The 14154-nt window shown below is 39.4% G+C and overlaps 1 protein-coding gene and 3 non-coding genes across 4 annotated transcripts; 2 read left to right on the plus strand and 2 right to left on the minus strand.

Moving 5' to 3' along the window:
* Positions 1 to 5546: 5546 nt before the first annotated feature.
* trnay-gua (transfer RNA tyrosine (anticodon GUA)) lies at positions 5547 to 5633 on the plus strand. Its single transcript is given in 2 exon segments — positions 5547 to 5583; positions 5598 to 5633. It is a non-coding gene; the product is annotated as a tRNA-Tyr (tRNA).
* Positions 5634 to 6463: 830 nt separating this feature from the next.
* Positions 6464 to 6536, plus strand: trnaf-gaa (transfer RNA phenylalanine (anticodon GAA)). The gene has a single exon. It is a non-coding gene; the product is annotated as a tRNA-Phe (tRNA).
* A 595-nt stretch (positions 6537 to 7131) lies between these two features.
* On the minus strand, positions 7132 to 7204 carry trnak-uuu (transfer RNA lysine (anticodon UUU)). Its single transcript has one exon. It is a non-coding gene; the product is annotated as a tRNA-Lys (tRNA).
* Positions 7205 to 12154: 4950 nt separating this feature from the next.
* On the minus strand, positions 12155 to 13554 carry LOC133547407 (gastrula zinc finger protein XlCGF62.1-like). Its single transcript, XM_061893089.1, has one exon. The coding sequence runs from the start codon at positions 13240 to 13242 to the stop codon at positions 12370 to 12372; it is 873 nt and encodes a 290-aa protein (XP_061749073.1). The 5' UTR covers positions 13243 to 13554; the 3' UTR covers positions 12155 to 12369.
* Between the last annotated feature and the right edge of the window lie 600 nt (positions 13555 to 14154).

Below are 14154 nucleotides of genomic sequence, written 5' to 3' on the forward strand. Positions count from 1 at the left end.
CAACATACAAAATATTACTTTAAGTAGTCAATTCTGTCTTTTTTTCTTACATTAACTCTTTTGCCTTAGAAAGAATGGAAACTTTTAATTTATGGGTATTTTTCTTGTTCCAGGTTGTACTTAATGAAATCTTCAAATAATAAACTATTTTTATCAGTCAATAAGTGCATCAGTGACCAAATGCCTTTTTCAAACCATTGCTGTTCAAATATGGATTTGTTTCTCATTTTAATATAAGAACAATTCCATAGTGGAGTATTGTGTGTGATGAAGTTGTGTTTGTAAATTAGTTTCCAGTACAACAACACTTGCTGGTAGGGATGGGTACTGTTCACTTCTAATTCCATGTTTTATGTGTTATATATGTCAATATATTGTGTGTTTGTATTTTGCCAACATGGTAGAATCACATGATAGGCAGGTTGTATCATGTTTTTCTGTCACCTTGAGGAAATGGCATAAAGAGGAAGATGACAATATAATGTCACTTGGACAATGATGTACAGAACAGAGGAGAATTAGTTCATTTTTATTTTTGCTTTTAGGTGATTCTTTTTTTAATTATTATTTCACAAAACCTCTCCATTATCCAGCTATGGATTTCTGGTAGCTGGTTAAAAAGAGATGGAAGGAGATAGTGAGCTGATGTATGAGGAAGGTATGGAAATGGATAGGACTAGAGGGGAGAGAGGAAAGAAAGGGAGAGGAGGTCATGAAGGAAAGTAGAGCGCTAAGAGAGTAGAAAGGATGAAAAATATTATGGTTGATAATTGCAAGATTATATATACATTGAAGTCAGATCAAGACATGAAAGATATTAGTTTGATGACACTGGTTAAGAGATGAAAGAAGGACATTGGAGAGGTGGAGATGGCCAAAGTGCTAAAGGACGGAAGTAGTTTGATTAAATGTAAAAATGGAGAGTAAAAGTACAAAGCAATGCGATTGCAAAAGCTGTGCAATAAGATACTAAAGGAAAGAATGGAAGTGGGAGAATGAAAGGGGGCCAGAGGAGTCGTGACAGGAATCCCAAGAGCAGAACATTTAGAAGATTTGAAAATAAAAATGAAAAGGGTGAACTGTCACAATGATGAAGATAATGATGGCATTTAGAAATGGAGAAAAGATGGAGAGCGAATCTGTGCTTGTGCAGTTTGTCCAGGAAGTCATCCCAGGAAAAAGTCATGTTTTAAGCTTTTAGGTTAGAACTTACGTGCCACCCCCAGTACCTTGTTTCAAGTGCCAACACTCTGGACACATAGTAGTGTGTGTCATGCCAAGATGAGATGTGGACGGTGTGGAGGGGAGCAGGAATATGGACAATGTGGAAAATAATGGTGACTGGGAACAATTTATGGAAATAACAGACATGATATTAAAGGAATTGGATACAAATCAAGTTATTGTGCAAATGAATGTAGATATTACAAAGTGCATAATGGAAGCAGCCAAATAGAGCATACCAAGGAGTAGAATAGGGAGAAGAAGGAAGATGGTGGACACATGTGTGACACTTACAATTAGTAGTCACAAGTGTTTTGCAAAATGAATGTGGAAATATAGTATCCTAATCTAGTTGGAGGTATTTTCATACCTAAAGTAACAGTTAAAGGCCTACTGAAAGCCACTACTAGCCACCACACAGTCTGATAGTTTATATATCAATGATGAAATATTAACATTGCAACACAGGCCAATACGGCCTTTTTAGTTTACTAAATTGCAATTTTAAATTTCCCGCCAAGTGTCGTGTTGAAAACGTCGCGGTATGATGACTCGTATGATGACGCGTGCGTTTGACGTCTCGGGTTGTAGTGGACATTATTTTCCAGCCTCATCCCAGCTATAAGTAGTCTGCTTTAATCGCATAATTACACAGTATTCTGGACATCTGTGTTGCTGAATCTTTTGCAATTTGTTCAATTAATAATGGAGAAGTCAAAGTAGAAAGATGGAGGTGGGAAGCTTTTAGCCTTTAGCCACACAAACACAGCCGGTGTTTTCTTGTTTACATTCCCGGAGGTGAAGCTTTACTATGGATCAGAGTGGTCAAGCGAACATGGATCTCGACCACATGTCAACCGGCAGGTTTCGGTGAGAAAATTGTGCTAATAAGTTGGCTCTTACCGTAGTTATGAGCGGAGCCAGCGTCGTCCTGCAGCTGCTGCAGCGACTATTAACTCCTCCCACGAACACACTGGCCGTCACCACACCCGTCGCCACACCCCTCTGACTTTCAGGTACTGTATAATGTCACTAAAACACTAGCAACACAATAGGCAGATAAGGGATTTTCCAGAATTATCCTAGTAAATGTGTCTAATAACATCTGAATCGCTCTCACTGCAATCGCCTTTTTTTTTTTTTCTGGTCCTTCACTGTCAATATCCTCATCCACAAATCTTTCATCCTTGCTCAAATTAATGGGGAAATCATCGTTTTCTCGGTTCGATAAGCTCTAGCTGCTGCTGGCTATGATTATAAACAATGTTCAGAGGTGAGGAGCCCTACAACCCGTGACATCACGCGCACATCGTCTGCTACTTCCGGTACAGGCAAGGCTTTTTTATTAGTGACCAAAAGTTGCGAACTTTATCGTCGATGTCCTTTTTCTTTCTTTTCTTAGTTTATTTGGAATATGAATATTTACAACACAATACAATACGGACAATACAATATTACCTCACATTTAATCAGGAGTAGGAAGAAGCAAATCTTATTTAATCCTACCCCTTTCCCACTTCAGAGCGCCCACAAATACATACATACATACATCTACTCACCCTCTTTACAGCAGAATATCAAAATGACATCCGTGAATAAGCAATACAAGGGTTCTCCATCCATCCATTTTCTACCGCTTATTCCCTTTCGGGGTCGCGGGGGGCGCTGGCGCCTATCTCAGCTACAATCGGGCGGAAGGCGGGGTACACCCTGGACAAGTCGCCACCTCATCGCAGGGCCAACACAGATAGACAGACAACATTCACACTCACATTCACACACTAGGGCCAATTTAGTGTTGCCAATCAACCTATCCCCAGGTGCATGTCTTTGGAAGTGGGAGGAAGCCGGAGTACCCGGAGGGAACCCACGCAGTCACGGGGAGAACATGCAAACTCCACACAGAAAGAACCCGAGCCTGGATTTGAACCCAGGACTGCAGGAACTTCGTATTGTGAGGCAGACGCACTAACCCCAGGGTTCTGTTACATGCAATTAACTAATCCAGTCGTTACCAACATACTGAGATGAAGAATATCTTATTTTCAATAAGGTTGAAAGTGTTTGTCATAATTCTTCTTCTTTGTACTTTGTAAGCACTATTAATTTAAACATCTTCTTAAAATGGATCATATCAGTAAAATGTTTAATTTCTTTACTTAATTCATTCCATAATTTAATTCCACATACTGATATGCTAAAGGTTTCAAGTGTTGTATGTGCATGTTTTAAATTAGATTTTCCTCTAAGGTTATATTTGTTCTCTACTAAATCCTTTCAGCAAAAATATGGCAATATGGTGAAATGATGAAGTATGACACAGAATGGACCTGCTAGCCCCGTTTAAATAAGAACATCTCATTTCAGTAGGCCTTTGAAACTCTGATTGTTAAGACCTTTTCTAGGTATAGTCAGGTAACAAAATGTGTAATTGTAATTGATTTCTAGTGACAGTGACTATCTAGAAAAAAGAAAGCAGCAATATTAAAAGGAGGCCATGTCAGGATACAGTACAAACATGTCAAGTGAAGAGGTTTATTCAAGCAACAGTAGACATGTTTAATACAAGAGTCAGGCCACACCCTGCCATGAGAAGACAATCAAGCACTTTGTGTCTTCTTTTTATTCCTCTAAAAGAGAACAGGACACATGATTGGGAACACTAGGACCAGGCTACTCAGTGCGAGGCCTGTAACATGAGCACTGAAGTGAACACTAGGACCAGGCTACTCAGTGCGAGGCCTGTAACATGAGCACTGAAGTGAACACTAGGACCAGGCTACTCAGTGCGAGGCCTGTAACATGAGCACTGAAGTGAACACTAGGACCAGGCTACTCAGTGCGAGGCCTGTAACATGAGCACTGAAGTGAACACTAGGACCAGGCTACTCAGTGCGAGGCCTGTAACATGAGCACTGAAGTGAACACTAGGACCAGGCTACTCAGTGCGAGGCCTGTAACATGAGCACTGAAGTGAACACTAGGACCAGGCTACTCAGTGCGAGGCCTGTAACATGAGCACTGAAGTGAACACTAGGACCAGGCTACTCAGTGCGAGGCCTGTAACATGAGCACTGACGTGCCTTGATCGCACACGTGGCTCACTCTTGGGGATACTGCAAATCTTACTTTCAATCCCAAACCGGGTCAAAACTAAACAAACATGTTTTGGGTGGAGAGCAGCGTTTTGTTTGGACCAGCAATATGTAGCTGTATTGACAAGTATGGCAAGTACCGGCAGCCTTTGTGACAAAAGCAAAAGGGGAAAAGGGCGCCCAATGCTGGGAGCGTCACCAAAAGCTTATGTAACTGTTGTGGGTCAGCACAATGATGAGACTTGTTCCACTGTTCTCAGCTTTATTTATTTTCCTTCCAACCTGCGGGCGACAATCTTACGCCCTCAGCCATGTAGAACTTTTCTGTGTAAATATACATCTTTAACAATTTACAATGAAAAAGACAGATACTATTCAAACTAAATACAGGTTACAGGACTGCTAAGTGAAGTCTTTGCAGAAATGTAAAGAAGATAGCTGGAGTTGCCTGAATAAGGACTTGAACCCTGGACCCTCAGATTAAAAGTGTGATGCTCTGCTGTCTGAGCTACCCAGTCCCTCTTCAAACCTGATTTGCCCAACATCTAAGAGAACAGCCATATTGGCAACCTCAGATGAACGTGGATTAGTTAGGATGTTCAGTGACAAGCTGGGAACTGTCAAAGCTCAACTCACCAATTGCTTGAACATAAACCTCATTATTGACAATTAAGACACTTTTACACCCTCATCAAGTAAGAAGGTTTTGACCAAAAAAGAAGCTACTCTCCCGAAGTTGCCAACTCTGAGCTGGATTTATCTTGGATGTTCCCCACATGTTGGAGCCAAATGCCTTGGGGACACAAGTTTAATAGTCAGTTGAGACAAATAGTCAGCTACTTTTGTTAAAGTCCAATTAACAGCAAAATGGCTGAACAAGGTACACAACAGGGTATTCAAACAGGATGGTTTCAAAGGGTTTCAGGCAGGTTAAATGAAGTTCAATTGAATGCAATATTCCTAACATTCATGGTAGTAAAACATTCTTCAATGACGTGGCCTCATTTTGTTATATTTTTAATTACATCTGCGGTCCCCTCCAAGGTTTCTCATTGTCATCCCATTGGGTTGAGTTTTTTCTTGCCCTGATGTGGGATCTGAGCCCAGGATGTCGTTGTGGCTTGTGCAGCCCTTTGAGACACTTGTGATTTAGGGCTATGTAAGTAAACTTTGATTGTTTGATACTAAAGTGACTCAAACATCAGAGTTAGTATGTGGTGATACTAACCTTCGATAGCTCAGTTGGTAGAGCGGAGGACTGTAGTTGCTCATGCTGGAATCCTTAGGTCGCTGGTTCAAATCCGGCTCGAAGGATTACTTTTTTTTTATTATTATAAATCAAGATAAACAACACAAGATACACTTACAATTAGTGCACCAACCCAAAACGTCCCTCCCTCATTCTCACTCATTCATACATTACATTTCTGTGTGACGTCGTTCAAATAAGAATCCAAATAATGTCTTACATCCTGAGGATGTAAACTGTGTGTTGTTTTGGCGTAAGATATTTACGAAACACAACCTGTCCTACAGTAAGATGTTTCTTTCTGTAGGGATAGTGATGCAATGGATTATGTGTCTCACTACGGACTAGAAGATTCTAGGTTCAACTCCTAGCCAGCGTGCTGTTGTTTGTTAACTCAACTGAAACAGTATTCGGTACAATTTTGGGGGGAAGTTATTTTGCTTTTTTTTTTTTTTTTTAAATATATTAACTGAAATATGTGGTTTTTTTCTCTTTATTATTGCGAATGTATAACTGGTAGTTGTATCTGTTCTTATACCATTTAAACTACCTTTCTTCTAAGCAAGGTTCATCTACACTTGAAGAATTAATTATTAGCCTGCTAAGAACTTTTGAACATTTCTGAAAAATCTGCCAAATGTTTGCAATAATCATAACATTATCGGTAATAAAACATTCTTCAGAAGCATTTTGGTACATTTTTTAGAGAGCCTGAAATGCTCAGTCATGGAGCGTAAGACATTCTTTTTGAGCTTCCGGGATTCAAGTACCTGTTCTGCTGACCAATACTAGACTTTGAGACCCCTTGGAAAGACCTCCTTCCACCCCTCAAAAGTCACCAATAGGGCAGACCTTGGTTACATTTGAATATGTAAACCCAAGAAAACGTTTCGTAGCTGAAATAGCTCAGTTGGGAGAGCGTCAGACTGAAGATCTGAAGGTCCCTGGTTCGATCCCGGGTTTCAGCACAACTTGCTGAGTTTCTGAATCGAGTCTTCTTACTAGTAAGCCTTCTGTGGCTCTTACAATACTGAAATGGTCTCCCTGACCTGCCAGCCTAGCTGGTAGAATCCTAGTATCAGTAGTTACACACCTTTCCTCCGTTTTTAATTTGGACAACTGTTATTTTGTTTAACGGTGTATCGTTCCTTAAGCCAATGTTTGGTCTTTAACTGAGCCTTACATCGGGCTGTTTCAAACACAAATTTGTTGCCTTAAGGGTTTGTCTTGGACTGTATAACTTGAAACTGAGAGTAATAAAGCTGAGCTCAGTGTGAGGTGAAGGTGCATCTAACACACCTACAGCAAAATATTAACCACAACTTTTTCATACAGATACACTGTCTTAACTATTTGAGTTTAAGGTATTGCGGTTAAACCTTCAGATGATCACACTAACGCTCTCCCATCCCTCACATCCACTTGTTGAATTACAGTTTTTCAAATTGAATAGAGGAAAAACAATCATTGTTGAAAACTGTTTAAATTAAATATAGATTCGAAGGACTGCTGCAGGGGGGCAAAGGGACATTTTTTGAGAAATGTATGGAGGTCAGCATCAGCCACTTGAACAGGGACTTGAACCCTGGACCCTCAGATTAAAAGTCTGATGCTCTGCCGACTGAGCTACCCAGGACCTTGTCAATGCTGATATGTCCAACATCTGAGATAACATCCATATTGGCAATCTCAGGTGAAAGTGAATTAGTCAGCATGTTCAGTGACAAGCTGGGAACTGTCAAAGTTCAAGCTCCCCAAGTGCTTGAACCCAGAGCTCATTTTTGACAGATAGGCCAGTTTTACATCGTCATCAACAAAGAAGGTTTTGACCAAAAAAGAAGCTCCTCTCCCGAAGTTGCCAACTCTGAGCTGCATTTAACTTGGATGCTCCCCAAAATATTGCCAGAAGCATTTTGTTTTATTTTTTAGTGGAGGTTAGCTGCAACAGGTAGACCTGGTGAAGGCCCAGGCTGCAACAAATAGAAGGTCACTAGATTTTAAAGTCCAACATAAGCAGTCAGTAAAGCCCTGTTTTGGTAGTAAGCCTCATGTAAACTGTGTGTTCCTTTGGCCTAAGATGTTTACAATATACAACTTGTACGAAATTACAGGGCACGGAGCTAGTGGTGCAATGGATAACATGTCTGACTACGGATCAGAAGATTCTAGGTTCAACTCCTGACTAGCTCGTTGTTTTTTGTTAATTGAACTGAAACAAAATTCAGTGCTGTTTCTTTGAGAGTGTTTTTTTGCATTTAAAATAAATATCTACTAACTGGAACATGCATTTTTTTTGTCTTGTTATCATTGTGAATAGATAACTGGAAGTTGTATCTGTTGTTATACTCGGGACATTCAATCAGAATAAAGTGGGTGAGGAAAAAGGTGAAACAAAACAAATCTTACCTGAGCACGCCTTCCTCTTGTTAGAGTAAAAATTGTTGGGGCTTGGTCACTAGCATTCAAACTAGATGTGACTATTCTGTCTATGAACATGAACAGGGAAGCAAACACATTCTCAGTCTGGATGTTTTGTTACAGCCGTGATGGTATAGTGGTTAGTACTCTGTGTTGTGGCTGTAGTAACCCTGGTTTGACTCCGGGTCATGGCACCATACCCTTCCTGTACTTTTTTGATGATTTTTGAAAAAAGAGGTATCTTGTTCCCTCTGGTAAGTGGTTGAACAAGATGTGAAACCAACCAGGTACTCTGGTGAAATTAAAAATATCTATTTGATGTCATTACAGTATTGTCCTTGATGCATCATTTAATATGACTGATGTGTGCTTTGTGCTGTTACTTTATCACTTGGTAAAATTGCATTATAAACTCAGTCAATCGATCAATACTTTCTTTCTTTTATTTCTTTCTTTAGTTTATTTTGAACATGAACATACTTACAACATAATACATCAGACACTTTAATACCATTTCACATTACATCATGTCCGAAAAGGAGTAGGAAGAAGCAAAGCTTATTTAATCCTACACCTTTCCCACTTCAGAGCATTTACAAATATATACATTCATTTACTGACCCTTTTTGTAGTAAAATAGTGAAATGACATCCGTGAATGAGTAATACAACAGTTTTGTAATATGTAATTCATTAATTCAGTCATTATTAGCATACTGAGATGAAGAATATCTTATTTTCAATAAGGTTGAAGTTTTTCCTCTTCTTTGTACTTTATAAGCACTATTAATCTGAACAACATCTTAAACTGGATCATATCAGTACAATTTTTTACTTCATTTCTTAATCCATCAATCCACCCATCTTCTTCCACTTAACCGAGGTCAGGTCACGGGGGCAGCAGCCTAAGCAGGGAAACCCAGACTTCCCTCTCCCCAGGCACTTTGTCCAGCTCTTCCCGGGGGAACCCAAGGCGTTCCCAGGCCAGCCGGGAAACATAGTCTTCCCAACGTGTCCTGGGTCTTCCCCGTGGCCTCCTACCGGTTGGACGTGCCCTAAATCCTGACCAGATGCCCGAACCACCTCATCTGGCTCCTCTCCATGTGGACGAGCCGCGGCTTTACTTTGAGGTCCCCTCGGATGACAGAGCTTCTCACCCTATCTCTAAGGGAGAGACCCACCACCCAGGCGGAGGAAACTCATTTGTGCCGCTTGTACCCGTGATCTTGTCCTTTCGGTCACAAACCAAAGCTCATGACCATAGGTGAGGATGGGAACGTAGATCGACCGGTAAATTGAGAGCTTTGCCTTTCGGCTCAGTTCCTTCTTCACCACAACGGATCGATACAGCGTCCACATTACGATCTGCCTGTCGATCTCACCATCCACTCTTCCCTCACTCGTGAACAAGACTCCGAGGTACTTGAACTCCTCCACTTGGGGCAGGGTCTCCTCCCCAACCCGCAGATGGCACTCCACCCTTTTCCGGGCAAGAATCATGGACTCGAACTTGGAGGTGCTGATTCTCATCCCAGTCGCTTCACATTCGGCTGCGAACCGATCCAGTGAGAGCTGAAGATCCTGGCCAGATGAAGCCATCAGGACCACATCATCTGCAAAAAGCAGGAACCTAATCCTGCAGTCACCAAACGCGATCCCCTCAACGCCTTGACTGCGCCTCGAAATTCCGTCCATAAAAGTTATGGACTTGAATCCTGGAAGTCAGAATGAAAGTCTGATGTTCTTATAACAGAGCACTTCAGGGTTTCTTCACAACACGTAACAATAAATAAAAAATGAAGCAAGATGCTTCTGGCAACAGTTTGCTTGCATATTTGACCCCGTTCTTGGAAATACTGGTAGATTTGATTGACATGTGTTGCTTTCTTGACACAGAGCCAGTTCAAAGCAATGTTCTCAAATGTTTAGCAGGGTTAAGGTCCAGTCTCTGGAACGGACATTCCAGAAACCTGCCTGAAACCCTTTGAAAACAGTTTTTATGTGTGTTTAATATTGTTGTCTTGTTGGAAAAGCTGCTTGTGTACAAAGATCAGCCTTTTCACTCCTGATTGGAGGTGAGGCAAAGTCTCATCCGACCAGTAAACTTTTCTCCCAAAACTGCCTTGGGTTCAAGCACTTGGTGGGCTTGAGGTTTGACAGTTTCCACTCTGTCACTAAACATCCATCCATCCATTTTCTACTGTTTATCCCTTAAAACCGGACAATTCAAGGCATGCGCCGACTACAGCAGTGATGAACAAACAATATGAAAGTAGGTTTGAGGTTCTAGGTCACATGACTAAAGCTATTGACAATTGAAATGTTCTTAGTGAGCCAATGACAAGTACTTTATTGACGGTCCCTTAAACTAAAGCACTTGTCAGCAGGGACTGACAGACGTGGCATGAGTTTTCAAACAGTCAGCCTGGCTGGATGTTGAATGTCTGTTGAATATCCAACTTGGAACACTTTTGACCTCTGTTTGGCATTTGGAGATCACTCCAGCAGCACTGAGAGCAGTCTGAGTCAAACTACCTTGAGATAAATTTTGCAATTGTCAATGCCAACAAAGAAATGGACTCAAAAAAACGCTATAAAAGTTATGGTAGCTTGATGCTAATATACATTGGCTTTGCTATTGACATGCTACTGATTAGCATGAGCAATTTCTCATGACGTTAACACCCACCAAATGAGTTAATAAAAACTAAAACTAAGATGAATGTTAGAATCAAACAGCTGTTGCATAATAAATCCAATATTTACAGTATTAACACTTTTTTGGGCGCAACAAAACACATTATGAATTTACACTACAGCCATCTAGCATACTGGACTTGCAAATGTAAATAAAGCTACATGTAAATGATGATATGAAAACAAAAAAACAAAAAACAAAGGGTAACGAAAGGACCGCAGTTATCAATAATAATCTTATTTTTAAACGTTGCAATATAAATTTATCGCAAACAATCAAAATTATTAACAGACACAAAAGTACCAAAAAGTCGTACTGTTGAGGACTGGTATTGATTTGGAGGTAGTGGAATTTGTTCCGAATCAGTTGAAATGTGAACAGTACCCATCCCTACCAGCAAGTGTTGTTGTACTGGAAACTAATTTACAAACACAACTTCATCACACACAATACTCCACTATGGAATTGTTCTTATATTAAAATGAGAAACAAATCCATCTTTGAACAGCAATGGTTTGAAAAAGGCATTTGGTCACTGATGCACTTATTGACTGATAAAAATAGTTTATTATTTGAAGATTTCATTAAGTACAACCTGGAACAAGAAAAAAACTCATAACTTAAAATTTTCCATTCTTTCTAAGGCAAAATAAATAATTTGAGAAAAAAACGACGGAATTGACCACTTAAAGTAATATTTTGGATGTTGTTTTGCAATTGAAGACAACACTTGTTCGATCTGTGATAGGAAAACACAATAAACAGTTTATTTTAAGAATGTATGCAAAGTAAATCTCTGTGGGATGATGTACAATATTGGCTTTTGTCTGACACTCCAAACTTTGACTGATATTGATGTTGTTTTGGGGATGTTAAAAAAGAAAATAAAAAACATTAAAACAAATGTTTAAAACACAATATATATAATACACAAATGTAAGTTTGTAAAAACAAAACCATCCTTTCACAAAAAAAAAAATCTGCCATTTTCTCTCACTTTTATACTGCATAAAGGTCTGGGGACATACATATAAAACAATCACAACACAATCATCATAATACTGAGTAATGACGATAATGAATAAAAATGATTGTAGAGACCCAACAAATGGTTTAAAAAGACACATTTTAAAATTGTATAAAAGACAACTGTTTAAATGATGTATAAAGTAAATAACAAAATGCTTCCTGAAGTGGTCCAGAAGATGTTTCAGATGTGAACCAGTACATATGTATATCATATAAAGGTGATAATCTATGGGATTATTAACAATTACAAATACAATATTTCATATAAAATTGTATGATGAATATACAGGATATATATATATATATATATATATATATATATATATATATATATATGTGTGTGTGTGTGTGTGTGTGTGTGTGTGTGTGTGTATACATACGCACAAAATGTTTATTGCATGTAAAATGTGTGTTGTACTGTTTACTCAGCTTTTTACTCAAATTGTTCTGTCCATTTTTTAATAAAAGTACACAATGTTGCATATTAATGCATGTGCTTGACTGAAAAAAGGATTAATATAAAATATCTAATCTATAAATGTGGAAGCATTTTAAAAAGATTGTTGGAAAAACAACAATGTCACACATGTTATATGTGCTGATGTTGTTAGAAAGTCAAAATGAAAGTCTGGACAGTTTATTTCAAATCCTGCAGTTTCATTTGCTGCTGCTGTTCTCACCAGCACACTTGTGTTTCTTACACTGGTACTTAGAAGACAATCTTTCACCACACACACTGCAACTCAACACTTTCTCTCCTGGGTGTCTTCTCATGTGTGCTTCAAGGGTTGATTGTTGACAAAAGCTTCTGTTACAGATTGAACAGGAATGTGAATTTTCACCAGTGTGTGTTCTCTTGTGTACTTTCAAACACCAGTTTTCTGTAAAACCTTTATCACAGATTGAACAGGAAAAAGGTTTTTCACCAGTGTGTGTTCTGTCGTGCAGTTTTAAATGATGACTTTGTGTAAAACCTTTACCACAGACTGAACAGGAAAACGGTTTTTCACCAGTGTGTGTTCTCATGTGCACTTTTAACCATCGACTTTCTGTAAAACCTTTACCACAGATTGAACAGACAAAAGGTTTTTCACCAGTGTGTGTTCTCATGTGTGCTTTTAAAAGGGGACTTTGTACAAAATCTTTACCACATTCTGAGCAAGAAAAAGGTTTTTCACCAGTGTGTGTTCTCATGTGTCTTTTCAAATTTTGACTTTCTGTAAAACCTTTACCACAGGTTGAGCAGGTAAAAGGTTTTTCACCAGTGTCCGTTCTCATGTGTCTTTTCAAATTTTGACTTTCTGTAAAACCTTTACCACAGGTTGAACAGGAAAAAGGTTTTTTACCAGTGTGTGTTCTCATGTGTATTTTCAAATTGTGACTTTCTACAAAACCTTTGACACAGGTTGAACAGACAAAATGTTTTTTACCACTGTGTATTCTCATGTGCACTTTCAAACTCCAATTTTGTGTAAAACCATTACCACATATTGAACGGATAAAAGGTTTTTCTCCAGTGTGTCTGCTCATGTGTGTTTTCAGACGACATGTGTGTTTTCAGACGACAACCTCTATAAATGGGTTGTACTTGTATCGCGCTTTTCTACTTTCAAGGTACTCTTTGACACTACTTCCACATTTACCCATTCACACACTGATGGAGGGAGCTGCCATGCAAGGTGCTAACCAGCACCCATCAGGAGCAAGGGTGAAGTGTCTTGCTCAGGACACAATGGACGTGACGAGGTTAGTACTAGGTGGGGATTGAACCAGGGACCCTCGAGTTGCGCACGGCCACTCTCCCACTGCGCCACGCCGTCCCTATTATTACATCATTCCCAGTACTATGTTCTCAAATAAAGTAACCAGATATTAACAGTAAATAAACAAGTACATTTGGGGACGGCGTGGCGCAGTGGGGAGAGTGGCCGTGCGCAACCCGAGCGTCCCTGGTTCAATTCCCACCTAGTACCAACCTCGTCACGTCCGTTGTGTCCTGAGCAAGACACTTCACCCTTGCTCCTGATGGGTGCTGGTTGGCGCCTTGCATGGCAGCTCCCTCCATCAGTGTGTGAATGTGAGTGTGAATGGGTAAATGTGGAAGTAGTGTCAAAGCGCTTTGAGTACCTTGAAGGTAGAAAAGCGCTATACAAGTACAACCCATTTATTTATTTTATTTACATTAATAATTGTTTCGACAAAATAATACAATTAGAAAAGACACAATATGTTACTGCATATGTCAGCTGCCAAATTAAGAGCCTTTGTAAACAGTTTTGAAATTCTTCTATTATCAATCATATACCAAATGATGTATCGTGACATATATTGTTATTAGGATATAGATTTGAGGTCATATCACTCATACCAAACATTGTTTCGCCGAGTCATTTTGTTTAGCCCACCAAATATGTTTATTTTTTTATAATCTTCAGATGTGTG

The sequence above is a fragment of the Nerophis ophidion genome, unplaced genomic scaffold (genome assembly GCF_033978795.1).
Source record: "Nerophis ophidion isolate RoL-2023_Sa unplaced genomic scaffold, RoL_Noph_v1.0 HiC_scaffold_97, whole genome shotgun sequence".
Classification (NCBI taxonomy): Eukaryota; Metazoa; Chordata; class Actinopteri; order Syngnathiformes; family Syngnathidae; genus Nerophis; species Nerophis ophidion.